General features: G+C 37.7%; 2 protein-coding genes across 3 annotated transcripts; both read left to right on the top strand.

Moving 5' to 3' along the window:
- Positions 1–6,919: 6,919 nt before the first annotated feature.
- Positions 6,920–9,232, top strand: rpl19 (ribosomal protein L19). Its single transcript, XM_004071268.5, has 6 exons — positions 6,920–7,163; positions 7,482–7,588; positions 7,797–7,919; positions 8,047–8,167; positions 8,357–8,467; positions 9,045–9,232. Exons 1-6 carry the CDS (start codon positions 7,159–7,161, stop codon positions 9,166–9,168), a joined length of 591 nt encoding a protein of 196 aa, XP_004071316.3. The 5' UTR covers positions 6,920–7,158; the 3' UTR covers positions 9,169–9,232.
- A 3,691-nt stretch (positions 9,233–12,923) lies between these two features.
- Positions 12,924–25,413, top strand: st8sia6 (ST8 alpha-N-acetyl-neuraminide alpha-2,8-sialyltransferase 6). Of its 2 annotated transcripts, XM_020704952.3 has the most exons (8): positions 12,924–13,048; positions 13,128–13,419; positions 15,662–15,733; positions 15,828–15,902; positions 16,355–16,499; positions 23,187–23,299; positions 23,400–23,492; positions 23,573–25,413. In XM_020704952.3, the coding sequence occupies exons 2-8, from the start codon at positions 13,319–13,321 to the stop codon at positions 24,048–24,050; spliced, it is 1,077 nt and encodes a 358-aa protein (XP_020560611.1). In that variant the 5' UTR covers positions 12,924–13,048; positions 13,128–13,318; the 3' UTR covers positions 24,051–25,413. The 2 variants fall into 2 exon arrangements, with proteins under 2 accessions (XP_020560611.1, NP_001098375.1); NM_001104905.1 differs by lacking the exon at positions 12,924–13,048 and having other exon boundaries at positions 13,319–13,419; positions 23,573–24,050.
- Positions 25,414–27,694: the final 2,281 nt, after the last annotated feature.

Genomic DNA, 27,694 nt, shown 5'->3' with positions numbered 1-27,694 from the left:
ACACAGGCGCACCGAGCTTCGGCACGTTTGTCAAGTGTGCGTCATGACGCAAACGCGCAGCCGGTGGTCAAAAAATAAAATTCTTTGGAATATAGTGGTTATAGTTGCTTTGTGTAAACGGGTATTTATTTACTTTAAGAAACAGTAATTATGTGTTTGTCCCAAAATAATGTGATATTCTGAGTTTAATGTCAAAAAAATCCAAATGGATTTAAAAGAAAAGGATTGTGAACAGATGCCTTTATTGTCACTGTTTGCAGGAACAATGAGATTGAAAGCTGTAATCATATCAGTGCTAATAACAATAATGATATTAATAAAATAAAACAAAAAATATGAATGTGTTGGTTATGCAAGGCTTGTGACATTATTCTATCTGCTGAGGTAGATAAGCATCATCACTAATTGCTTCATCACAGAGATGGTTTAAAACAAGATTCTTTAAAAAACAAAAACAAAATTCTGCACCCTTTTTCTACAAATTTCAGATGAAAAACCACAACTCTTAGCTTGGCTCCTTCTGTTGCATTTCGCACATTATTTATTTATGACCAATTTTCTTCCAGATTCGTTAAAATCCCATTGTTGTCAAAAAATGTAAAAAAGAGGACATGGCTTTATTCAAAAGTTAACTTTTAAATGCTTAGAAACACCAGAAAGTTCACATTAATTATTTTTTCTACTTATTTACAGAAACAATCTAGCCTTGATCAGAGTGTTAGCATTGCGGTTAACTTTAATGCAGCCATAAGGCTGTACAATTCAGTGCTTTTTATGTGCTGGTCCTAAGTGCGGAGGATTGACACCATTTGACCCCTAAATTTAAAGCCAAATCAAATGTGTGAATCACAAACTGGCAGGTGATTCACTGTAGCAACCCCTAGCAGAAAAATAGTATATTAAAGTCTCCTAGTCTGAGTATTTAGTCTATACTAAAAGTGAGGCAGTATACTTGAAGTTTGCTTTTTATGTATTATCCGTGTTTAACAAAAAATCTTCCAATTTGGTCTGAAGTAGTATTAAGTTAGTATACATCCTAAACTATACATACATGTCTATAGTAGACTTGCTTTATTTATACTTCAGTATACATAAGAAAATCAACTTCAAGTTTACTACTTATTGCTAAGATGCAGAATCATAGTACTTTTTTTTTTATTTTCTTCGACAAAATTCAACTGAAACACCTTTTAATCCATTTTAAAACCAGCAAAATGTCTTTCAGGGTCAAGGGGTTGCTGGAGCCTATCCCAGCCACTTCTGGGCAAACACCGGGTACACAGTTGACGTGATTCAATCGAAGAGCCGTCATGTGAAACAGCTTTACTGAATCAGATTTTTAATTCTGTAGGTTAGACATTTTCAAGGTTTGGTAATTTCTACTGAAAAAGATAGTTTTAATTAAAAAATCTGCTTTCAGGTGAACTTTTGGCATTTGCATGGTACCGGCTGCCTAGCTGACCATAAACTTCACTTCCTCTAATTTTTCGAATGTAATTTGTTTTTAAACCAGTTCATCACTAATTGCAAGAAATCAAAAGTGGCTGAACCACAAATGCACTTCTGAATATTATGATGTAACATGAGTTCTCTGCAGACTAAAAGGCCATTTGTGAACACAGAAATCTTCAAGCTGTAATTGATGTAAGATGACTTTTTGAGATTTTGACATTGTTTTTTATTTTCATTTTATTTCTGCAAGTTTTCTCAGCTGCAACTACCATTGTTTTTGTCTACACTTCTTCGCAACCTCTTTATGTTCAACTCTATTTCTTTATCTTAGCATATCTATGACTTTGCATGGAACAGGAAAAGAAAGAAGGCTTTGTTGGTGAAGCCGTCCTGCATGCCTTTATTTTGAAGGTTGCACGTCCGTACTTCCTGTGTGTTGGTGGGGCTTTCATTTGACTTGACACCATTTCTGAATCTTATTTGCGCTCAGCCGACTCCAGCTGGTAGTCATGGTCCACGCCCCGATGGATAGACCCCACCTTCCCGTACTGAGTGATGAGGGAGCAGCAGAGCTCCAGTGATGAAGGCTGAAGGCTGCTGCACATGGAGTCAGTTCATCTTCAGGATTTTGTTTATCCTGCTGCACAGACCAGAGACCAATAATGAATCAAAACAAACCCACAATTAAATAACACGATCACCAGTTGATTGCAATAATCGAAACATTTGATGATGCTTTCATTGATTTTGTTTTTTTTGTGTGGCGTTTTGTGCTTTTGAGTGTAAAACAGAAGGGTTTTCATCGAACGTTAAACATTCGTGTCCTCTGATTTTGTTTCCCTCCTGGTGTCATTGGAAGCAGGCGTTTTGGGGGGCAGCAACACACCTGAGCCTCATCCACAATCCATCATGAGTGATTTCCACTGTCGCTTCATCACTTCTGTTCCAGCCAGATGGCTTGTTCCCCTGAACGCCATGAATTTGTTTGTTGGAATTTATTTTAACATCTTCTGAAGTCCTAAGGTTTACCTTTGATGACCTCCACTTTTTTATGTTTCAAGCATTTCTATCTGTATTTTCTTGTTGATCCTATTGGTTTCTTTTAGAGAGCAGGCTCACTGAATCATGAACAATAAGGCCGGCTTATCTCCTGCTGTACTATGCAGGAAACAATGTCCCTCCAACCAGCAGCCGGATCATAAGCCTCTGAGCCGTCGTGGAGGACTATCGGATAAATCAGCTGGCATCAATTTCCCACACTCCACTGCTGTGAGCAGCAACTTGCTCTCAAAACAACCATGATGAAATGAATACATACTGTTTGTAAAAATGTTACTGTTTGGTCTGGAACAATAAAGAACTGCAGAAAGCTGGAAAATTTGATTTAAAATGATGTTATAATTTAAAACAATGATAAAATGCTGCCTTTAAAAAGAACATTTTTGGTATAAATTTGTAAAATCCAGTGAATAAAAAGTATTACAGAAAATCTGTAATAGTAAAAGTCATTTATAATGTCGCCGTGATAGAAAAACAGGATTTGCAGCGCCTCACAACAAAAACACTGGAAAGCAAAATGTTGTGGAGAAAGTGTCATGATATGTGATTGCCTTGGTTTGTCTGGTTTTAACCCTTTGACACCAGAGCTGTCACCGGAGACTCCAACATAAAACACACCCTTTGATGTAGCATAAATCTTTGGCTGTTCACGTGATCAATGTGAATCAGATGATACTGACGCTTTGCACCGAAATGCAACACCTTACATAAGCCTTGTTTCTCCCTGACAGAATCAGCTGATTTATGTCGATTGCTTAAACACTTCACTACTGTAAAGTGTTTCATATCAGCACAAATCTGTTTTTTCTCTTCATTAGTATCCACTGGAATTACGTCAATTTCGAAAAAATGTTAAGAAATTATGGCAGTCAAAAAATTGTAGACATGGGAGCTAAAGCGCTTTTGTTAAAGAGTTGAAGACCCGATGAAAATTCTGTTTTTTGGTTTGGTCTGTAACAGCCATATTTCTGATGATAGAAGACATAAAATAAAGAAAATTAACCTTACATTTTCATTTCTGAATATTTATTCATTCAAAACCTTGGGAATCTGGAGCAGATGTAAAAACGCCGTTTGAAAGAGAGCGTATTTGTGACGTCCAAAATACGCTGGGAGGACCACAACCTCCCTCTTTCGGTCCATTCTGATGCATCCACTTGCAGATTTAGAGGTTGTTGGGGGGGTGGGAGGAGCTGTAAACTAGTGGGAGAGCGCGTACACAGAGAGATCTCAGCATCGAGGAGGGGAAGAGGGTCTGCGGCTTGGTCTCGTCCTCAACTCAGAGGTGAATTTCCAATGAACTACTGTCAGTCAACAGACACTATTTCCTAGAAATTGACTTTTTTGGTTTTTGCAAAAAAAAACAAAAAAAAAAAACAACGTGGCTGAGAGACCTCTGGGAACGCTTTTAAAATAGATCAAAAGATGGTCAGAGTGGGACTTCAATGAGGTGATCTATGATCTAAAACATAATCTGAATCAAGGTAGATATCACATTGTTTTACCTTCTTGGTATGAGCCACAACAAAATGGAACGGGCGCTGAAACTAACAGGGTGGCTTGATTTAACAACACATTAATCCTTCATCTATAGTTTAATTCTGTTGAAACGGAATCTCGTAATCATATATTTGTAGTCAAATCAATAAAAAAGTCTACTTTTCTTTGTAAAAGTGTTGATATAATGCGGGTTCGAGGTTGAGGAATAAATCCACAGCAAGGTAAATGACATCATAACCTCATGTTGAGTGGACATCAATGTCATTTAGATTAAGTAAATCCTCATTAAATTGAAAAGCTGATGTATCCACCTCTCTATGACTCACTCACAGCAGAGATTACCCACACAGTTGGAGCAAAGAGTTGTCGGTGTGACGCTGGGACTGAACTGTAGCTCTGAACGCCATCAGAATCACCCTCAGCTCATATTTCTAGAGGACAAGCAGGAGGAGGCCTTTTTAATAAACTTTTTAAAATAAGTTTCAATTCTGACACCAGTCTCCTCTTCAGCAGCAAGCCGGTTCTCTTCCAAGAAATCCACAGAGAGAAAAGAGTTTCAGGTCGACGGCTTTGTTTGTTTCTTTTTCATCTCTTGTTGCCCGAGGTAACTGAGTGGAGTGAGTCAGCGATTACTGTCTTCGATATATAACGGCCCTATTTGGTGTTTACACTGTCGATGATGCTCTTTATTAGATCTGCTTGAACTGATCAAAGATAAAGCTCTCCCCAAGTATTAACATCCCCGTTGCACATTTACTGTTTGATTTTTCTTCTTATTAACAGGGATTTTTCAATGATCTTTGTCTGCTTTGTGGAATAAATAGAGGAACATCTCTGACATGAATTCTGATGCATCCACTATTCATCTACTCTGTGATTACAGGAGCCTTTTGACCAACTGATGCATCCACTTGGAGACAAATAAATGATTGTATCGAAGAAACGTAATTCCATATGCTTGTATGTCTTTGTTTTCCTCTTCTGAGCGGACATCTGGCTCAAACTGCAGGGCTGGTACAGCTCCAATATTGCTCTCCATTTCTGTTGCAGCGGTAATGTTAGGTTGGGGTGTGAGTGGCTGTAAGTTAGCAGGAAAGAGTGTAAATAAAGTAATGATGGGAAGTATGGGAAAGCTTGAAAAGAACAAACCAAAGTAGCCTTTTTGGATACTAGAAGGTAAATTAAAGGATTTGATCTCTTAACCCATTATGCACAATAGGTCTAAAAAATCAGTGCCAATTTAAATCCTTAGCCGATAAAATTGAACTAATTCACTCATGTGAGAATGTGAATTTGGTCCATGAAGAACTATTAGAAAAGTGGAGGGAGGATAGATCACATGTTGATTATTTATTGGGCTGGTAATAGCTGCTGTTGCTCTCCTTTGTGATGCGCATTGTGCAATCACCCAAAACGATTTTGTTTGGGAATAGTTTGCAATGAGTTTACAGTTTATTGGCATCATGTGCTCAAAATAAAAATATACTTATTAAATTGCAGCCTGCAGCTCACGGGTAGGTAAGCTGAAATCTTTTCCCACTGCATAGAAAATCTCTATGTGTGGCATAATGTCCATTTCATAAGACGCAAAGTTTGTAACAAAAAAAAAAAACTTTTAGCACAAATCCCAAAAAATAAAAATAACTTCATCCCTTTACATTTTTTGAGCCTTTTCTGAGCAAACACCATCAAAGATTCAGTGCTTTATCATGCGATGACATGTTTATTTAAAATTCTGAAAATTACCTGAAGAAAAAAACTCCTACAAGTGGTCCTCATGCACCCACACTGTGAGAATACTGCGTCACCATGGTGACGAGTATCATACTTAATGGGGTCGAGGATGCAGCAACGGCAACGTCAATGAGTAGCTGATCAAGTCGTAACCCACCAATTGGCTATTTTTATGAGTCTTCATGAGTGTCCACCCACCACACCAACACTGTGTCCACTTCTTCTTGCTGAAATGCTCCAAAGATGTTATGCCAACCTTTTCTGCTAGATTCAAAAGACCTGCTTTTGTTTGCCTTTTAACAATCGGTTGTTATTTTTTGTTGAGATTTTAGAAATGACTTGGTTTTACTGTTTTTTTTTTTTTACATGCACTACTATGCATTTAAATTATCAAGTTGTGTTTTCACTTCTCAGAGCATTCCCTATCAGCTTTCAGATTTTTTTCTCTAATCTTCTTTCATGTCAAATGTAGCACCCCATGTTTTGCATAAAAAAATGTAAATTATCAAACAGATGTATTGATAAAACTATAATGTTGCGAAGGAAAAGGTAAAGTATATTAATTTGATTTTTGCAAACCAAACAAGGTCAACATTAAAATGAGGCAAACTGTAAACAACTATCGATGTGCAGATTAAAAAACATTATTGTTGCATTTTTCATGTTAAAAATAGTGATATTTTAATCAGTACTACTGACCACGTTTTAAAGAGTTTATGCAGAAATTATTTAAATATTTAACTAGTATTACTGAATGTGCTAATTTACTTTTTTCATGAGATAAGAGATAAAAAAAAAAAACTCAAGTTTCAAAATACACAGGTTTATGTGCTACCGTAAGTGCTGCTTTATCACTCTGTGCAAAATATCCTAGTTCACAATTAATGTCGCTGATGCTACTCTAATTGTACAATCAATCAATTTGCAACAATCAGAGGATGTTGCATTTTACAATAAATGTGCGTTTTTTTATTCATAAAATGGAACGAATTCGTGCAAGTTAAATATTCATAGTTGGCTATTTTGTACTCAAAATTACTTGCTTCAAAACCAAACTCCAATGTAAGTACATTGTTATTTCAAATAAAGTATTTGTGTCTGGCCTCAACACTGCACTCTTGTGTTTAAACAGCAGAATGATGGTGCACCCATAATGCACCGTTTTGGTTGGTACCATTATTAGGGTGGGGGGGTTGACGGCTGTAGAAGTAATCCGTAAAAATCAGTTCCGGTTTTTTATCATTCATCCGAGGGTTTGTCTTTTTAATATTTTACCGACACTTTGTTTCTCTATTTGGGAATTTAGCCTGTTGGTGGTGCCTAAATGTTAATTTCATAGCAAATGGCCTCCCCCCAAAATGGTACCCTCTGGTCTGCCTGTTCAGCGTTCCTTTTCCCGTTGAAGTAGCAGCCATGAGGTAGGATTGTTGTTTGGTGCTCAATTAAAGCAACAATTCAGCTGTCAGAGTGGACTGCCTGTGAATTTGTAACCCTCATGTGAAACGTGAATTTTCCCCTAATAAGTGTTTACACTTCACGTAATTATTCAGAGCCCGTAACACGCAAATAAACCTGATTCTTGAGGAGCACGATGTAGCTGACGGAAAGGCCATGTTGGCATCCCGCTAGCCGGTAGCTAGCTTCGTAGCTAGCAGCCATCCATCTGTGTTGATCTTTAAATAACCGTGGAAAGCATATTGTGAATTTTAAGTCCTGAATCGGAGCTTTCTTTGCAGCATGCTCAGGCTCCAGAAGAGGCTGGCCTCCAGCGTCCTGCGCTGCGGCAAGAAGAAGGTCTGGCTGGACCCCAATGAAACCAATGAGATAGCCAACGCCAACTCCCGTAAGCTTTTAAAGGAGCCGACCAAAAGCAGCTGTGTTTTTGTAGTTTCAGGGCTGTGATTTCATGCTAAACTTCATAGACTCATCTGAAGTAAGATGGATGTAAAAACAAATGTTTGCTTAATCCTTGGTCTTGTATTTACCCCACATTCTCTAGATTTTAGTGTTTCAGGTCCAGTTTCTGTAACTCACTTTTGTTCATATTGCAGGCCAGCAGATCCGGAAACTGGTGAAGGATGGCCTCATCATTCGGAAACCCGTTACAGTCCACTCCCGAGCGCGCTGCCGCAAGAACACGCTGGCACGTCGCAAGGGAAGACACATGGGCACCGGTATGCTGGAGTTGAGGGTCACGGTGAAAGGAGGACTTCCTGACACGGAAGAACCACAAAACTGTTGAAACTTCAAACGAGCCCGTCGCCGGTTCACTGACAAAATGCTCTTGAATCTTTTGATTAGGTAAAAGAAAGGGTACGGCCAACGCCCGCATGCCAGAGAAGCTGTCCTGGATGCGCCGCATGAGGATCCTGCGTCGTTTGCTGCGCCGCTACAGGGAGTCAAAGAAAATCGACAGGCACATGTACGTTAAAGACCTGATGTCTGTTTATCCAGCGGTTTTGCACCCCAAGCGCCAATGTTTTATTCAATTTAAGACAATTGAGCTGTTGTTTTTTTGGGAAAACCTTAAATCAATAAAACTCAGCCCACGATACTCTTTGGAGCTTTTTGAGGATTCATTCAATGTATGTTTACTCTCCTGCTGTCTCAGGTACCACAGCCTTTACCTGAGGGCCAAGGGAAACGTCTTCAAGAACAAGCGCATCCTTATGGAGCACATTCACAAGCTGAAGGCCGATAAAGCCCGCAAGAAGCTCCTGGCGTAAGTTTTCAATACAGTGCAGACATCTGAAATAGACAGCTGGCACTTTAAAAAATGAATAAGAGTTAAGATATTAGACCCTTTTGGTTTGTTTTGATGGCATCTGATGTTTAAATGAGGATAAAAGTACCACTCGGATCTTTTGTAAATTCCTTCCCAGTGGTCTTTTAATTCTGATTATGCAGTTTTAAGGCAAATATCATAAAACCTGTGTACATCGTTTCTGCAGAGTGTGGCAGTAGTTCATTAGAAATTCGCCTCTCAGCTGTGGGTGGGGACCATTAGCACAGAGCAACCCCGCCCCCTCTTCCCGTTTTGGAGTGAGCTTGTGTCCCACCCAGCATATTTTCGACCTCACAAATGAGTTTTTTTTTTTTTTTTTTTACAAACGGCCTTTTTCGCCCGCTCCCGATTCACATCAACTTGTATAAAGAAATACTTAGATTTGCAATTTTGCCACAAAAAATGCCATAAGAACATGTTAAAAAAAATTACCTTCATCTGAGTGGGTCTTGAAGAAGAGGCAGGATGCTCTGTGATGTGTGCATGTTGGATGAACTCTTGTTCTGTCGCGCAGTGACCAGGCGGAGGCTCGCCGAACCAAGACGAAAGAGGCCCGCAAGCGCAGAGAGGAGCGACTCCTGGCCAAGAAGGAGGAGATCATCAAGAACTTGTCCAAGGAGGAGGAGGTCAAGAAGTGATCTGGCTCTGCCTTTGAAGCCTCCTGTGAAGGGCTGACAATAAAAGTGTACATAAAGACACAAACAGGCTCTCCGACTTGTTTTTTGACTCCTTTACACACTTATGTGGCATCATTAGGTTTAGTTTTTATTTGATTGGCTATAGAATTCCACAAATTTAAGTTAAATAGTCGGCGTTAACTTGAGCGTTTTGATCAGTGTATATAAGATCAACGCAGCAAAAACAGTCCTTTATAAATATGTTTTCAGATAATCGTAGAGCTGGGCGATAAATTGATTTAAGAAGATTTCTTTTGGGTTAAAGCTAGATTTTATTTTCCCAGCATTGTGCGCAGACGTGAAAGTGGTTACTATTAAGCAAGGGCTTGTTTCTAAAACAGTTCTATGGAACTGGTTCAGTTTTGAGACAGTTCAGACTCGCAGCATCAAATCAGTTTGAAGGCTGTTGCTACTGAAAAGTGGGAGTATGATCAATTTGCTTTAACACCTGAAACCGAGGCTGTCAAGTCCAAGAAGTGTTTCTCTTTACAAGGTGCTGAAGTTTTCAGCAGCTCCCAAAACACCTATCATATATATTTACTTCAATTCAAGTCAACTACAAAAAGAGATGTGAAAATAAATAAGTTTTTGTTAGTTATAATCTGTCATTTGCCACTTTAGTTAAAAAAAGAGAGGCGGAATAAAATCGGAAAACGAATTTGGTGTGATAAAATTGGATATTTTTTGGGTCATATCGTGACGTACAGCCTCAGGTTATCAAACAAAAGATCCCATTCAGTTTTGGTACACAATAAACATCTATAGGTTTGGTGCCATCTTGTGGTTGCGGCTGGTATGTTAAATTAAAAATAAAGAAATAAAGTTCTTTACAGTTTTTAAGACAAAACATAAAGGTACACCTGCCTCCTCTGTTTTTTTTACATTATGCATCTAAAGCTGGTAATGTTCATGTGTCAACCTAAACCGAGTGACCTCTAAACATGCAGTGCTCCAGATTTCTTTCAGTGTTGAGGTTTAGGAGATAAAGATTAGGGAATCTGTGGATAGTTTTCATCCAGTTTACAGCTTGTTTTCTCTCTTTACATTTTATATTCTGTTTGTCTATCATACATGAACAAAACCAATCTGCTTTACTCCAGACGTTAATTTATAATAATTTTTACATGGAGGGTTCTCATTTCCATTACAGTTAGTGCAGGAAGTATGAATTATGCATTAGTACCACAAGGGAATCATTCTGGAGCCTTGAAACCGGTCTAGACTTTGCTGCGTCCTTTTTGGTTCCCTAACATGTTTGCTCTGTGTTTTAGTTATGTGACAGAGCGTGTTGGGAAGAGTTCACACGGACATGAAGGTATCTGGTTCAACGGTGAGCAGCTGTGGAATGTACTGGGTATAACTCAGTCACATAATCATGTAATTGTCCCCTTCAGGCTTTATCACACCTCCCTGTGCAGCCAAAAAAATGTGGCGAAGTCAACCAGTGTTGGTGATCTTACTTTTAAAAGTGATTAGTTATTACTAATATTAGTACTTGTTACATCGCCCAAAAAATATTTGAGTTTGTAACTTAGTTACTCAGCAAAGTGACTCCAGTCATATATTTCTGTCGAAATACGGCAATAAATTTAATATATTTCCTAAGCTGCCCCAAATAATTCAAGTGCAATAATTTGCTAAAAGTGAAACTTCCAGTATTCTAGTATATAGTTCTATGCTGTTTAATTATAACAGAGAGAGGACTGAAGTGTAGAAATGTAAATATTTATTCATCAGAATTATAACATAAAAACACTGCCATATCAATGAATCCTCAAAACCTACTCCAGGAGCCATCACATATCAACGTATTGCATGTTTCCTAATTTTAGCTTAAATAAATAAAACTGATTCAGACACAATAACAGAGGAAAAATAGAAAAGTAGCAAAACCATCAACAGGAATCGTTGGAAAACCTCTATGTTTATTTTTTATCCAAATGAACATATTTTAACAAACACATATGGTAAGAGTCACCTTGCCAAGTAACTAATTACTTTTAAGATGCAGTGAATAAGTTACCAATTCAATTACTTTTTGGGAGATGTAACCAGTAACAATAACTGATTATTTTTAAAGTAAGATGCCTAACATTGATGCTGAGCACAGAGAAAAATGTTCCTCTTAATGCCACATTTCCTGCTTCAGTTGCATCACAAGGCTCAAGACAGAACAGCTTCTTTGCAGGAGGACTTGCATCACGAAGAACGACAGGAAGTTTGCCTGGTATAGTGAAACTTCAGTTCCTTTAATGTTAGATGGTGAAAAGGCCTCTTGTGCATCCGCTCGTCTGTGCACGAGGGATGCTGCTTTCAGACTTGTCAAAAAAAGAGGCCGAACTTAAACAATGTTCAGGCAGAACAGTAAGAAATTAAAGTAAAATGAATTTACTTTTTCAACAAATATTGATTTAATTTGCTATCTTCCAACTGCTACAGCTGCATATCTAGAAGTCCTCTAATCTAGGTAAATAACTCATATGGCTTTAATGTTTTTGTTTTTTCAGCAAATAGTCTCTGGAAGAAAGTGAGACTGATAGGGAAATTATTTCTGCTTAAATGTGTGGGCATCAGGGCAGATTAACAAACGCTCAGTTAAAAAAAAGCTCGACATAGAAACAAGTCACATGAAATTTTACCACTGCACTTCCTCTACGCCGTTTTTTTTTTGTCTCACAGTTTTGCTAGAGCTTTGCCTGAAGCGTTTTTGAATTCTTCTACACATTCTGGTGGTTTTTGATACACGTCAGGTTATGCAAATGTTTGATTTCCTCTTGTACCCTCCTGCTATGATTATATTAAAGTGTGTTCCTTTTGGGTTTAACTTGTTGCTTCCATTTCCTTTTAATAGCCAGATTTATTTGGTTTCAATTATTTCCTTCTTCTAGATGCACCTTCAAATGTTTCCTGGGAGTTTTCCTGTGAACCCCCAAATTGTTGGCAAAACCTGAAACTTCCCATGGGCGGCTTTTGTTGGGATTTTTGGTGCAGGATGGTGAGTTGCTGGGGCACGGCTTCGCCTGCTCAGCATGCAGTCAATGTGGCATTATTGCACCAACCGAGCACAGCGAGGAGGAGTTTTCCAGTGGAACTGCACGCAGAAGTGTCCATGTATCTCAGCGCGCTTGTTTAAAAAGGCAAACCACATGTTGGAGAGTTGTGTTATGACATTTCCTCCTGGATCTTTTCCACTCGTGCCTCAATTCAATTCAATTTCATTTATATAGCCCAATATGACAACAATAGTCATCTCCATGGGCTTCATACCGGTAATTACACAGTTCTGCTGCAGCAGAGGTCTTGTGGTTCCAGGTTTTGGGAATTAGATTTATTCAAAAGACCTCTCCAATTTTACACACTTTTTGTTAAACGGACGAATACAGCTGACAAGTTGGAGGAGAAGAGTCTGTGTGTCTCAGAGACAATAGAAGACCGGGGCTTCTCAGATTGTGCAGGAAGCCTCGAGCTGCCATTGGTTTGAACCGGTTCAAACATGCTTTCTGACACACTCAAGCTCAGAGACAAACTGGGGGCTCATTCCATACAGGCCACTCATGTTACGGCCTGCTTTTAGAGCAGAGGAAAGAGGGGCTCAGGGGGGGATGTGGGCGGAGGACTGGAGCTGCAGAGGGAGGGCAGAGCAGACAGAAAGAGGGCTGGGGCTCAGTCATGGGGCGGAGAGCAGGAAGGGCTTCAGGCGTTGGACCGCGGTGATAAGCAGAGCTGGGGAGTTTGTGACCACGTGATGAAAAGAAACGCAAGAGGTGAAGATGGGCCTGCTGGAGGAGGATTGGTTCAGGTTTGAGATCAGCTGCTGTTGATCCAAGCAGGAAGAGAACTGGTTTGTGGGGGGAGTAGGGGAGTCAGGGCTTGTCTGAACAGAAAGAATGACTCAGAAAGCTTGGCCTCACTATTCCTAGGGAGAGGACTGAAACGACGTCAGAACAAGACGGAATGAAGTAAAAGCAAAGGACCAGAGAGCAGCACGCTGGTGTCAGAGTGAAGAAGAGGGGAGGTGAAATCTGAACTCCCAGCCAGCAGCACAGACAGAGAACCAGGGCTGTGAGGAGGGCAGACAGGAAAACCCAAGGTCAGGGGCCGAACCAGGGGCATGAAGAGACATCCCTTAAACGAACTCTTTTCCATGATGATTACTTTTCTCTTTGTGGGGAGCCTGCTGACCAGTCTGGGCTGGTACATGGTGGACAGCAAGTAAGTTCCCTCCTGAAAAATGTCTGCTTTGCTGCAATTACAGATGCAGTTTCGAATACGTCTTTTTGAGCAGTTTGGAGTCTCTGTTTGTTATCACACCACAGAGACACACACACCCTCCCCAGCACTTCATGAAAGAGAAATGATAGACTAAAACATGCCGTGAAGCACAGCGGCAGCCAAAACACTGTGTTTTCATTCTATTCTGTCATGCATGTCAGTTTGAGCCCAGCTATGAATAATAGTAGATAAAACTGTCATCAAACTGAGAAGAGCTGTGAAAAGAGCGAACGCGGTGGTCCAGCATCAACAAAAGCATATGAAAACAGAACAATGTCATGAAAAATGTTTATTTATCCTCCATACAGCACATGCCATTAAAAATGCAAAGACTTGTGGCCTCAAAATAAAAAAAATAGCAAAGATTTTCACTTAACAAAAGACTGATTTCAACTTTTTATGGATTCTTTAAATTTTACATTCTATTTTTTGTCCTACCTGACTCTGTTTCGTCTGCATTGTTAGGTTCTGGTCCTCAAGAGATCTAAAACAGGAAGAGGAAGCACATCCAAAGAAAGTCCTACCACAGTCTGTGCGTTGCTGAAATATAACCAGCTTGCGTGCAAAACAATACCTACAGGAAATGAATATCTATTGATGCAGACAAAGTTATTTAAATAAAGTATTCAAAATATCTTACATGTTAGGACGAAGAGCGTTTACAGTCAATACCTGCTTCTTATGTCACTTCCGTCTGTTTCTTCTTTTTTATTTGTATTTCTTCGTGTAATGTACATCCACTTCTGCCTCCTCAGAAGAAAAGCTCCGAAAGTTGCCTGACCCCTGCAAAAATTGCGAGTGAAAACACACCACCAGCAGCTTTTTTAGTTTAGTAACCTCCTCTTGTGTAAAACAATTTAAAAATTAAGTTCAACTAAAAATGAAAGTTGAGTTGCGAGAATTAGATTTCCTTTTACAGTATTGAGTATCTTCTGTTACCACCAAAATATAATTTAACAGGATAATCACACCTTTTTAAGTTGACCGCTGATTTAAAAACATAGTTTCAACTAGTTTTTTAATTTAGCTGAAATACGTTTTTGTTGTATTAAATTTTATACAATAATGATGAAGTCAAGTTTTTGATTTTCAATAGCTTTTTTTATGGCATTAATACAATAAATTACCTGACAACATGAGTGCTTGGCATTTAAATGTTTAATTTCAGCGCAAAATATAAAATCCCCCTACAAAATAAAAGCTCTGCCCCTAAATGCTCACAATTTTTAAATTGAACAGTGACATTTAGGTTTAAACAAAGCTATTTGCTTCAATGTTAAACTGGAGTACCAAATGTGTTACATGAGTTAAAACTCTGCCTTTTAAATATACTTTTGTTTTAAAAAAAATTAACATTTCACACATTCCTGGATGTAAAGACATTTTAAAACCTTTTGACTGAAAACAAATATTTCGGTAACATTTGGAACTGCACAACATCAACAACATGGTTGCCTTTTCATTGGTAAACCATCTGTAGTATTAAAAAATGGTCCTGTTCTAGGCGCTCATTACTTTTGCACTGGGTTTCTGGCCATCAAAGCCAAATAACAACTTATGAAATCCATCAAAAGTGCATTTAAGTTTCTTTGCTCAGATTCCGAACATAAAGTATCCCCATCAGTAAAGCACAGCTCCTTGGTATATGTCTTGAACATCCATCATTTTTGTTCCCTCTATCATAATGACTGCTTTCTTGTTTGACTGGATGGTCTGGTTATCAATGGTTCCAATCATCATTTTTTCATAAAGTACTGCTTCAAACCCGTCTCTGTCCTTGTAATGTTCGTGGCATCATTTTAAACATGAAACAATCCAGGAATGACTAGGTGTCAAATAGAACTTGCTTTTAGGCTATATAATGTGCTGAGTGAACCTGTCTGAAATGTCATGTGTGGCAGTTACCAAGACTTAAATAGACTTGTTAGCAAGTGACTGCTTTGAAGCAGGCGTTTCTGATGAGGGCAGTTTTATTCTTCTTTTTCTTCTTCTTCTTATTAGTAGAACTAATTGTGGTAGTAGATGATTTGTACATATTTATTAAAGGGCCCATATCACATGTGTCAAACTCAAGGCCAAATGTGGCCCATCATGTTATTTCATGTGTTAGGAAGAAGAGCGTTCACAGTCTATACCTGCTTCTTATGTCACTTCCGGCTGTTTCTTCTTCTTTTTTTTTTAGTAATGTACATCCACCCCTGCCTCCTCAGAAGAAAAGCCCTCCGAAGTTGCCAGACCCCTGCAAAAACTGCGAGTGAGAACACACCACCTCCAGCTTATTTCATTTAGTAACCTCCTCTTGTGTAAAACAATTTAATAATTGGTACATTTCCATGTTTGGGTCACAGTGAGAACATCATGAAAGCTTTAGAGCTGTATTCTGAGCCCTGGAAGAAGCAGGAGGACAACTACCATCAGTTCAGGTAACAGAAAGCCTCTCTTTGTCTTGCATGGTTATTATACACCTCCAGGCTGTAAATACCATAACTCTTGTGTGTCCCATGCAAAACGCTAAAACCTCATGGGACTCACATGGCCGTCTGATCTGAAGCATTATCTTTAGGCCAGTCCTGAAACTTTAAAAGAAAACAGCAAAATTGTGACTGCGGTGGTCAAACCACGCTAACATTGACCATGTCATCTTCTTATAGACAAAAGGATCACCCAGCTAAATATGAGAAAATAAGAATGGGAACAGTCTTCTTTTAGATCAACTTCTATGGTCAAACATCCATTTTTCATTTGGATTTTGTAGTAATCCGCGTAAGGGTGCATTCGAGAACCAAAAGAAACACAAGTTTTCATCAGAAAGGCTTTTCCCACTATCTTTGGACAGTATATCCCTCTTTCAGTTTGAGTGTCTGCGGTGTTTTAGGTCTCAGCTCAACAGCAAGTGTCATGGACTTGAAAAGGCCATCATCACCCAGGCCAACACGCCGCAGGGAACCAAGCTTGTTTACGATGCGGAGAGGAAGAGGACTCTGGTGGTGAACGCAGAGGTTTTCAACACCTTTATCAAGGTCGGCTCCTCCTTTCTTCCTTCCTTTTGTTGGTTTCTAAACTATTACTTCAGGTTTATTTGAACTGATGTAAGTAATCAGGGAATCATTAAGCTGGGACATCACTAAAACTTGTTGCTTTATCTCTGGGTCACAATGAAAGAACACATCTTTAACTGAATCTACTGGCTTGCAGCCGGCACTAATGTACTTTTATGATCACACTTCAATATTCTTTTGATCTATTGTAAAAGTGTTCCCAGTGGCAAGCTTGTTACACGTGGCCCTCCCAGCGTATTTTCTACATCACAAAAACGCTCTGTTTCCGTCAGCAATTTTTAATCTACTCCTGATTCACAACGATTTGAATAAAGCAATACTTAGAAAAATGAAATTTTGATCTTAAGTTTTCTACATACAGGTCCTCCATGATCAGAAAAAAGCCACAAGAACATGTTCAATTAATAAAAACAAAGTTTCATCGGAGTGGGTCTTTAACTGGAGGTCCTCTTTAAAAATTCTAAAACTAATGGAAAATAAAGTTTACAATCTGTAAAGCTCAAAGATTGGGTAATTTCAGTCCAATCCCCAGGTTAAGAGAACCATGTCAAACATTTTACAAAAAATAATTGGCTAAAATCTTATTTTAATCAACTTTGACTTTTATAAAAAAAAGTGCAGTATTTTCCTAATAAAAAGGTAATTTAAAATGCATTGCATAAATATTGTGATCGCCGGTGCACTTGCAACTTTAATCTTGAATCAGTAAAACATGCCCCTTCATGTTTAAGGCTTGTTTCTAGCATATACTGACCAGAGATAACTTTATGTGCACTGACTCAGCTGAGGGACTTTTATGCTATATCATGCAAATCACAAATATTTTGTTTTCTATATAAAACAAGCTGCAGTTTCAATTTAACTTCAGTTTCTTTTGTTAAATGATTATAAAATTAGGAATATTGAACAATGATTATATGAATGATTGTCTGTTTATCAATTTTCTAGAAGGCATTACACATACTAGAAGTTTTACTAAATAGATCCTCCATTGATAAATATTTATAAAGAAATCATGCAGATCCAGCTCTTTGTCAACACCCATTCACTAACTTTCTCAGTCTGTTAAGGTTTGTGAGTCAGCCTTTGTATTTCTGGTGTGAGACTGCCTTTGTTCCCATCAGAACGGCGGTGAAGGAAGTTTGGATTTTTGTGCTTCGATTGTTGCTAGGGTAACGTGAAGCCATGTAAACAAAACTTATTGCATTGGCGATTATGAGCATAAATACAGAAATAAAAAAATACAGAAGCTGTTTTTTAATGTCGCTACAAGGAGTTACAGCTTTTACCTTGATTTAACTGTTTCCAAGCAGTTACACCAGTGTTTCACCGAGCACATGTTACGGGGGTCTTTATGGTCTGATTTATGACATTTTACTCGTATTTCTTCAGACAGAGTAAAGTATTTTTATTTAGTTCTACATTTTTGAAAGTCAAGGAATATCTATTGCTGTCTCATGCATCACTCAGGGGCTTCAAACTATGAGGCTGATAGCTATTTGACAGAAAATGAACTATAATACAGTAATTTTGATAAAGAAGCAGCTTTACATCACATTAATATCTATAAAAAAGTGTGCATTTTATGTGTAGTCTATGCCAGAAATTGTATATAAAAACACTCAGGTTTCCCACTTCAGAGGTGTCCTTCATACTTTTATTGGCTTTACTCTGGTAAAGCCAAATTGCTTTAAAATGTAGGGAAGTGGATCGTACCACTCTATATTAAGGAATTTGAAAATAGACATTGTTGAGCATTGTGTAAGCTTATTTTACAATTACAATTTAACTAAATGTGTAGCTCAAATGCTTTAGCCCTTTAAATATAAGTATTTTTAGTAACAAAGATTTTGTTTTAGAAATTTCTATCTTATTGTGTATTTTAGGGGAAAAAAACATGAATAAAAAAGAACTACCATCATCTGTTTGATTTTTCTTTGGGCTGAAAAAAAATAAACCACCTGCAAATCATGAAAAAGAAAAACATAAAGTAAAAATTTAAAAATTCAAATTACTAAGATAACCAATGTTTTCCTAAAGTCACAGTGACTTGCACACAAGAAAGTAAAAAAAAATGTTTCCTTAAACACTCCTTTTCCTTGCAAGTTAAGAAAAGCAAAAGTGAAGCTGTCATCTGACAGAATAACTTGTATTTTGATGATTTAATTAAGAATAAGAAAAAGAGTAGGTGGGAACCAGTTTGGAAAAGGGCTGGTTAGTATGAGCAGACAATTGATAAGTTGAAGGATTTGTGCAAAAATGGATTCCTTTGAATGATGATTAAAGTAAAAAATATTGATTTTTAAACATTACTCTAATTTCTTTTTAAATCATTTCTAAATAGAAAATTTTAGAAATGCAAAAACAGTTTTGCTTGACTTGCTGTGAGGCTGAACAGCTAATCAAAATGATCTCACCAGCTGCTTCAACACACACGACTCTCACGGTTACAGCAAACGTGACAGATTTTCTAAAAGCCACCCTATTTTAGACCAACATGAAGACCATCTCACATAATCATGCAGTCGAGCACATTTTGTTTAAGCAAAGAACATAATGGAATATTTACTTTTAAGTTCTTCAACCTAATAAGAAAACAGATTATAACACTGCTCCTTAATTATTGTGCCTTTAAAGCTCAGATTCGCCTTCACCCCTGGCCTTTGACATTAGCCAAAATTTGCCAAATTTGGAGAAATTGTTCTGTCTTCAAATCATATTTCTTTAGTTCTTTTCATTTTGATTTTTCATGGCACTTGTGTTTTTTTATAAAATGCTCAGGATGGTATTTTGAACGTTACATCTCCAGTGACACATCAAAAACTGGAAACCTTGTAAAACAAAGAAAAATTCAATATTTTTCATTGCATATGCAGAAATACAGGAACATTTTAAGATGACAGGAAACAAAAGTAATGAAAAGTTACTAGAGAAGTAAGAAAACTGCACTTACAGTTTTAAAATCGCGGAAAAAAGACCAAATGATGAATGATGAAGCCAAAGGAAATGTTTTTTTAAAGTCACTGAAACTTTGTTCCTGTTTAACATCAGGATTTTCTCTTGTTGGCTGGAGGCACTCTGAGCGGAGGTGAAATCTCTACTTGTGCCGTCAGATCTTTTTTTCCTGTATTTCAGAGAAATAAGTACAGGCTGCATACATTATAAGATGTAAAAAAATAAAATAAAATAAAAACTGGGTTGGCACCAACAGAGCAAAGTCCTGGAAGACTATGACGGGAGTTACTAAAACAAAAAACAGAAAACAAAAATTCCTTGACCTTAATGAGGAGGAAAAATAGTAATTGTATTGTATAAACGCTGAAAAACAAAGTTATCAGAGTGTGTTAAACCCATTAAAAAAATCTCAAAGAATAAAATGTGTTTAAACGACTACTGTGAAAACAAATTAATTTACCCAGCTGGGATCAATAAAGTATCTTTATTTTATCTTATTTTAATGCCTTTAGGGTTAGGGTATACAGTAGGTCAGCAAGAGTCAAGACTGTTAGTTGATGATCTCACAACCAACAGTTTTTTTGGGAAAGTTTTAGACCAAACTGATAAAATTCTATAAACGTTTGCCATTTAAAGGATGAATTCTTAAATTTGCGCAAACAGTTTTTAACTCAAAATTGAACATAAACGTAAAATAAGTTTATATAAATCGAACGTTGACAAAAACATTTCACAAACCTTTGCACAGTTATAAACTGAAAAACAATAAAAAGAAGGAAAAAAAGAGAATTGTTGGAGTTAAAATTGTGTCTTTTTCATGGAAACACTGAAAATGATTGATAAGATTAGAACTGTTTAGTGTCCAAGTGAGAAAAATATAATCAGGTTCCTGAGGCTACTTCTGCTTATGGTTGAAGCTGATATATAAAAAAAGAGTTTGATCTATCAGGAGAGAAAAATCTAAGATAAGTTTCAAAGATAATACTGCGTCTTTCGGTCACAGCCGGTGACATATAGTTGGTTGGTTGTTGGTTGTTTTTTCCTAAGTAAAAAAATTTGGATTCATAAATATATTTTTTCCATCATTTTGATTTCATGAACTCTGACAGTAAAAGTATGAATTTCAGTTTTTGGCAGTGTAGCGATGGTTGGCAGCGAGACAAAAAGCTTCTCATGCCGACCTTTTTCTCTTTGATCAGGAAGCGTTTCACAGGTAGCTTTATTGAAAAGTAACTCTTTAAGTAGAACAGGATTTACTGCCTTGCACCTTCACCTTTGATTGTTTTACGATTGTTTTTAATTTCATTTTATGTATCTTATTCTCAATCTTATGTTTTTATATACTTATTATGTCTTTAATTTTAGCATCTTGTCATGATTATAGCCCCAGTGTTTCCTGTTTGGATCTCCTCGGCCTGGGCTTGCCGGTTTGGTCGGTGGTCGTTGCTGCAGTTGTCGCCCTTGCTGGGGCAGCTGGAGTTTAACTTTGCAGCCTCACAGCTGTGAAGTGGACCCGGTTGCTGTCCCAGTTTGGGGGGTAACTGTGGCGATGCTCCTATGGCCAGGCTGACTCCTGGTATGAGGAGATTCCAAAATACTGTTTCCTCACAGCAGAAACCAACTCTTACATTTCTTTTAGAAGTTACATAGTCATTACTCATTGTACGTGGGGGTGATGGGTCGTATGTTTTAACAGAGGGGAGTGAGAAAGGTGAAGGGTGGGTTGGGTTTTTACTGTAATATTGTGAGTTTTTTGTTTTAAATATTAAAGCGCTTCAAGCTGCGCAATGCATGAGAAGCGCTATTTTATAAATATAGTTTGATTTGATTCAATTCGATTCGATTTAATTTGATTTGATTTGATTTTATATCATTTGATTTGATTTGATTTGAAACAAAAACATTTCCCAGTTTAATTCAACGTGCTACCTTTCAAATAGGTGAATGAAACATGACAACAAACTGAAACATATCAAACTTTCACTCTAAGGTTGGCCCTGGATCAGGAAATGGTTCTTTGTACAATGGAGCAAACAAAGAGGAATATTCTTCCTCTCAGACCTGTTACTTCTTCTTAAAGAAGCTCTTCTATCCTCGACTCATTACTTATAGTAATGTCACACGTACAAAATGGTTATTTGTACAAAAAACTCATGTCAGTATCCTTAAACAGTCAGACTGCAACCTCTCCACCACGACCAAAGAGCTGTCATAGGAGACAAGATGGACCTGAACAAGACTGGGATGAACCAGTCTACAATGAGCAGCAGCTTGGGAAATGATCAACTTTTTCATCAGTTATTAGAAAATGGAAGAAACACTGACAATCTCTGACCACCTGGAGGTCCATGGAAAATCTCACCTGATGGAGAACAAATGATCAAGAGAATTGTGAGGAAACAGCACAGAACTACATGGGGGAAGTGGTCAATGATCTGAAGAGATCTGGGATCACAATAACAAAGATTACACACAATATCTTTGTGTGGATTCATATTCTGCAGAGCTCTACAGGCCCTCCTGCTTAACCCTTGTGCTGTCCTAGGCACTGTAACGTTGGGAGTTGGGTCATCTAGACCCAGTAGACAGTGCGCTGAACCTTTTTTCTTCAATGATTTGTGATCTTCACTGTGTCCATGGATTACATGATTTCCACCTTTATCCACCTTTGTCATGGTAGGGAGAACACGTCAATGTAAGGCATCTAAGATAGCGCAAGGGTTAAACCAGCCTAAGGATGACCACCTTAATGATCCAGACGAGGATTGGGGGTGCTACAAAGTATTGAGATGAAGTTTTGTTATTGACCAAATACTTGTTTTCTGCACCATCGTACAAATTAATTCTTCAACAATCAACAATGTGATTGGCTTGATTCATTTTTTGCATGTTGTCTCAAACAGTTGAAGTGTCCACTTTTGAAGTAGAACAACTTGCTGAATCTGTTACTCCTTCATACTTTTTTGCTCCACTTCACTCCTCTGCGACTCCATCGCAGTTTAATCATTAAGCCGGTTTTACTGGTCATATCATTTCTTATCAACAAGGCTATGCTTACTTTTTCTTATCAGCAGTACAGGAACCCCATCCTAGTGTTATTGCTGTGTGCAGATCATGACAGCAAAGGGATGCTATAACTGATGACGTGCAGTGAGGTGTTGCTGTGTTTGGTCAAATATGTACATTGACCAAATTTATGGAAAAGATGACTAACTGTGTTAACCTTCAGAAACTGATGACTTTTATAAGCATCAGAAGGTATTTACACGTCTGTGTCACTGTAAACTTCTTTAGATCCATGGCTACATTTATGTTACTTCTGCATTGATACAATTTCTTGTAATAAAACAAGAAAACTGAAAAAAAGAAGGTCATGCTGTCATTCTTTTATTTCTCTAAAGGAAATAAACTAAAGTTCGTTTTTGGGGGTTGAGTTCTGCTTTAGGAGTCTAATTTTAGGAGTGTGTTTGCTCAACATGAGAGTTTTGAGCTGAGAGGCGCTGAAGTTTACGTTTGAGGAACAGAGCAGCAAAGTTGTGTCTGCTCTGTTTCAAAGAAGTTGCCAAATGTGGCAGCTGGACATTTTTTTTTTGTTTTTGCCTGAGCCAAATCAATATTTGGCAAAAAACTTTGTAGAGTAGACATTCAAAACCCAAAATTCTTATGACTTTTGTGTATTTTTTTTGAATCCAGGAAAATCCCTTCCCAAATAAAACCTGGGACACCTGCGCAGTTGTTGGAAATGGCGGGATTTTGGCCAATAGCAGCTGTGGAAAAACAATTGATTCAGCTCAGTTTGTTATCAGGTGAGGAAGGTAAAAAACTAGTTCAGTTGACAACTTATTTTTATTGTATATAAACTTAAAATGTTCTTGTTGTTGTTTTTGTTTATATTTTTTTGTTTAGATGTAACCTACCTCCTCTGTCAAATGGGTTTGAGAAGGACGTTGGCATCAAGTCAGACATTGTCACAGCAAATCCAAGCATCATCACAGAGAAGTCAGCGAACAAACAATCTCTTGCTGTCCTTATCAACTGTCTGTGGCGGATCTTTCTTCATTGAAGCTGTTTAATTTCAGGTATTTTTCTCTGATGCGACATCGACGACCGTTTGCAGAGGCCATGCGCATCTATGGGAACTCCATGGTGCTGCTTCCTGCCTTCTCCTTCGGTCACAACACTGCTCTGTCTATGAGGGCATTTTACACCTTAGAAGACTTCGAAAGCTCTGCCAGGGCGGTCTACTTCAACCCCGAGTATCTGAAGAATCTGGCCAACTTCTGGCGCTCCGAGGGCCTAAAGTCGCCACGACTCAGCACAGGGATAATGATGGCGAGCATCGCTCTCGAGGTCTGCTCAGAGGTGCATCTCTATGGATTCTGGCCCTTTGATGTTCACCCTTACAGCCACCAAGGCTTGACGAACCACTATTATGATGACAGAAAGGCAAAAAACAAGTTCCATGCCATGCCAACTGAGTTTAACCTATTGTTGCAGTTGCACAGGAAGGGGGTGCTCAGGCTCCATCTGGGTGACTGTACACCAGATGAAAAGTGACATGATCGGTCAAGAAGCAAGAGTGCCTTCTCTGCAAAAACAGCTTTTTTATATACTATTTCTAGTCAAATGAACGTATGAAACTTGATTTTGGACTAAATGACCTAGCAGGTAACATTTTCCAGAGATACAATCACATTTTTTAGAAAATATGTCCTGAATATATATATACATATATATATATATATACATTTTGTAACAGACAACAGAAAAATGTCAATAGAACAAAAGAAATAGCAAAAAATTCCACAAAACCAGGGGAACTTTAGCTATTTTTAAGAAATGTTTTGTTTAAAAAACAATACCATAAAATAATGTTTTACATCCATTGTAATAATTTGATATGAGTTTTAAAAAATGGCTTTGCAGAATTTACTGCATGTCTATAGAATTTAGTCATCCATTCAAACCAAGTGTCACAAGTTGAAGCTTGTGAATAATGTAGCCCCAAATTGTTCATAATAAAAAAAAATGACCTTGTGCAATCATACAAACAACCGATAAATATCTAATAAATATACAAAAAGATCATGAAATTATGAAAAACCTTATTGGTTGATTGTGTGATTGTACAAGGTCATATTTATATATATATATATTTTTTTTATTTATGAACAATTTGGGGCTACATAGTGAAATGTGTCCATAATGCAATTTGTTAACAAAAAAATGTTCCTGTCTATGTCAGAGGGAGATTTTTTGATTTTACTATATGTTTGTGAGTCGGTTTTGGGCCTTATACTAATGAATTGCTATTAATTTTTAAACAAAAAAAATGAAGGTATTTTGTAAAAAAAAAAATCAAAATATGTTCTGTTTGTGCAGGCTGTCTGACTAAAAGGGTCATCGTGAAAACATCAGCACACTGAATGTAAAGAATGTTGGGCTTCTGGATTCTGATTTTTTATTTTCTTATTGAAGGAGACGTGTTTGGAAACTGTTTTTGAATGTAAACCTGCTGAAATTACACTGTGAGCTGGCAGCGGGAATCTTTGCACTGACAAACCGGAGGCTTACCCTGGACTCCACATCGCCTCTGTTACAGACTGTTGTATCCCCCCACCCTTCTGCCGGGTGTCAAAGAGCTGTTTTATCACACTTTGGCACATTATTAACTGGGAAACAAGCCCATCTAGGGGGCTATGTTTATGAAGTATGCACTTACTGGGAAAATTGTTGCAGATTTGTAGCAACATTTGATGAATCAACTGACTTTTGAAGAAACACGTTCAATGACCAAGCTTATCGAGACTTTGAAGTGAGTTTACACATGTTATAGGACCCATGAGTTGGATTTATGTGGGTATTTTGATGTATGGGAGGAAAAATGAAGGTGTACGGAATAAATAATGAAGGGAGAAAAGTTGTCTGCTTCAGTCACTGTGGTGGAATTAACTTCTTCTGTTTGGCTGCAAAAGCTTATCTCAGATGTCAAAGATTTGAAGATTCAGTGTCTCCAATTGGTGCCCAGAAGCTGTTCCAAAGAATGCTGCCCTTTAAAAAGCACATTTCTGCGGCATTTTTCTTAGAGTTTAGAGACCCACTATGATCATCTTTTGAGGTATTTTCAAAGCATTAACAGTGGTCTTTTATTTATGTTTATGCAGTTTTTAGCCAAAAAAAAACCCAATCATTTTCTAAGACATAGTTACTGCAGAGTTACAGTAGTTTATAAGTAATCTTCCTCTGATTTATTATTTTTATTGAAGGAGACGTGTTTGAAAACTGTTTTTTTTTTTTTTATGTAAACCTACTGGAGCTGGCGTGGAGGAACCCTGCTCCCCCTTCCACTACCCTTTGCTGAGAGAGGATCCAGAAGATCTTTTTTTTTTCAAATTTCAACCAGTGGGACTCAGAGATAAATACCTGTATACTAGACAGTGTAGGTGAAGTTTTCCAGATTCCTTGTGTTTCTTGCAAGATAATCAAGTGTAAATGAAATATGTGTACAAACAAACAAGAATTAATTGTAAATCCATTCACATTTTAGGTGCATATGGTTCACCTAATTTTGTTTTTCCACATGAAAATAATCCACAGGGATCATTCTTAGAAAATTTTACTCTGGTAGAAAAAGTATGGTCACACGTCTTTCCAAAATTCTGTGTTTCTACACATTTGACTGGAATGATAGCTTGTTCATTTTTTTGCTGCCATCATATGTGTGTTGTCCGCTTTGATGGACGTGGTCGTTACAGTAAAATAAACCTACCGTACCTCAATCCAAATGGTATTTTCTAGTATTGATATAAGTTTTCTTTTGAAACTATTTTTTTGTCAAGTATTCAATCATAATTCGATTAGCAAATTGTCTCAAACAAATTGACGTGGTTGCATTGTAAGAAAATCAATCTAGTAAGTCAATTAATTGACTTACATGGATCTAGTCCTGCACAAGTGGATGCATCAGAATGGAGCAGAGAGGCTGTGGCCCACACAGTGTATTTTCTGTGTAACATATAAGCTCAGTTTGATAAAGAAATAATTAGAAATGAAAATTTGAGCTTAATCTTCTTAATTTATTTCCTCCATTATCAGAAAAACACCACAAGAACATGTTCAAAACACCAAAACATGTTTTAAATTGCAGTGTGCCTTTAATCATTGTTTATCATTGAAGGTTTGTATAGACAGACAATTTTTGCAAAGCAAGTGTGCTATTTTTCTTAAAGTGGAATCTGGATGTCCAGTATTATGCTGCTTCTATATGCCTTGTGCTATCTTAGATGACCCCACCCTTACATTGACGTGTTCTCCCTACCATGACAAAGGAGGATAAAGGTGGAAAGATCTCATGTAATCCATGGACACCAGTGAAGATCACAAATCATTGAAGGAAAAAGGTTCAGAGCACTGTCTAGTGGGTCTAGATGACCCAACTCCCAACGTTAAAGTGCCTAGGATAGAACAAGGGTTACACCGAATGGATTCTGTGAAAAGCTAGAGAGCTTTATGCTCATAATGAATCGTTGTGTGCATTAAAGCCCTTCTCGTGGGGTCAGTGCATTCTACCAATGAGTAGATTTACTGAATGAATGCTTGACTCTTTTTGGAGGCAAGCATTATCTAAAAATGTGGCTGCCACAGGTTGTCATCTCAGATTTTGCTTCTGGAAGTCTTCTCATACCAGTAGTGACCCTTTGTACATTCAGCTGCAGCACTCCAGTTGTTCCCATAGGCAAATCTGTCTGTGGAGCTTTTTTTGTCATCCTTTTTTTTATTTCCTAAGGAAAATCTCTCTGTGTGTTCACTTTTGTTTGAAATTCTCCAGGCAGTTAGAAAAGGATCTTCATGAAGATTGGACAAAACAGGGGCGAGCAGATACTCATTTTAAAACAGTTTTTAAGTTTTCAGAGCTTCGGTTTGCAGATACTTTCAGAGTTTTTCTCATCAGATGCTTAATGTACCTCTTTCCACATTTTTGTGACCTACATTTTCAGAGTCAAGTTTTCTTTGCAGAGTGACAGAGCACTTGTTTCACCAAGTCCTTCTGCCAATCAAACCAAACCTTGAAGCGCACCAGTTCTCCCAACTCTAGAGACCTCCAACCCTTTGGCAATTAAGTTTAAAGCACGGCAATAACCTACAAATTCTTTTTTTATTTAGCTTTTTAATTGGCATGAAAACTTACAAACGTCTGAGAC

Source organism: Oryzias latipes, chromosome 8 (genome assembly GCF_053564925.1).
Source record: "Oryzias latipes strain Hd-rR chromosome 8, Olatipes_Hd-rR_3.1".
Classification (NCBI taxonomy): Eukaryota; Metazoa; Chordata; class Actinopteri; order Beloniformes; family Adrianichthyidae; genus Oryzias; species Oryzias latipes.
This window is presented reverse-complemented; position numbering and strand designations above follow the sequence as displayed.

Coding starts and splice junctions, on each gene's coding strand:
- rpl19 (XM_004071268.5), top strand. Junction 7,920..8,046: donor GGGAAGACACATGGGCACCG/GTATGCTGGAGT, acceptor TCTTTTGATTAG/GTAAAAGAAAGGGTACGGCC. Junction 8,468..9,044: donor GCCCGCAAGAAGCTCCTGGC/GTAAGTTTTCAA, acceptor TCTGTCGCGCAG/TGACCAGGCGGAGGCTCGCC.
- st8sia6 (XM_020704952.3), top strand. CDS start 13,319: ATGAAGAGACATCCCTTAAACGAACTCTTTTCCATGATGATTACTTTT. Junction 16,500..23,186: donor TTTTCAACACCTTTATCAAG/GTCGGCTCCTCC, acceptor TTTTGAATCCAG/GAAAATCCCTTCCCAAATAA. Junction 23,493..23,572: donor CCAAGCATCATCACAGAGAA/GTCAGCGAACAA, acceptor GTTTAATTTCAG/GTATTTTTCTCTGATGCGAC.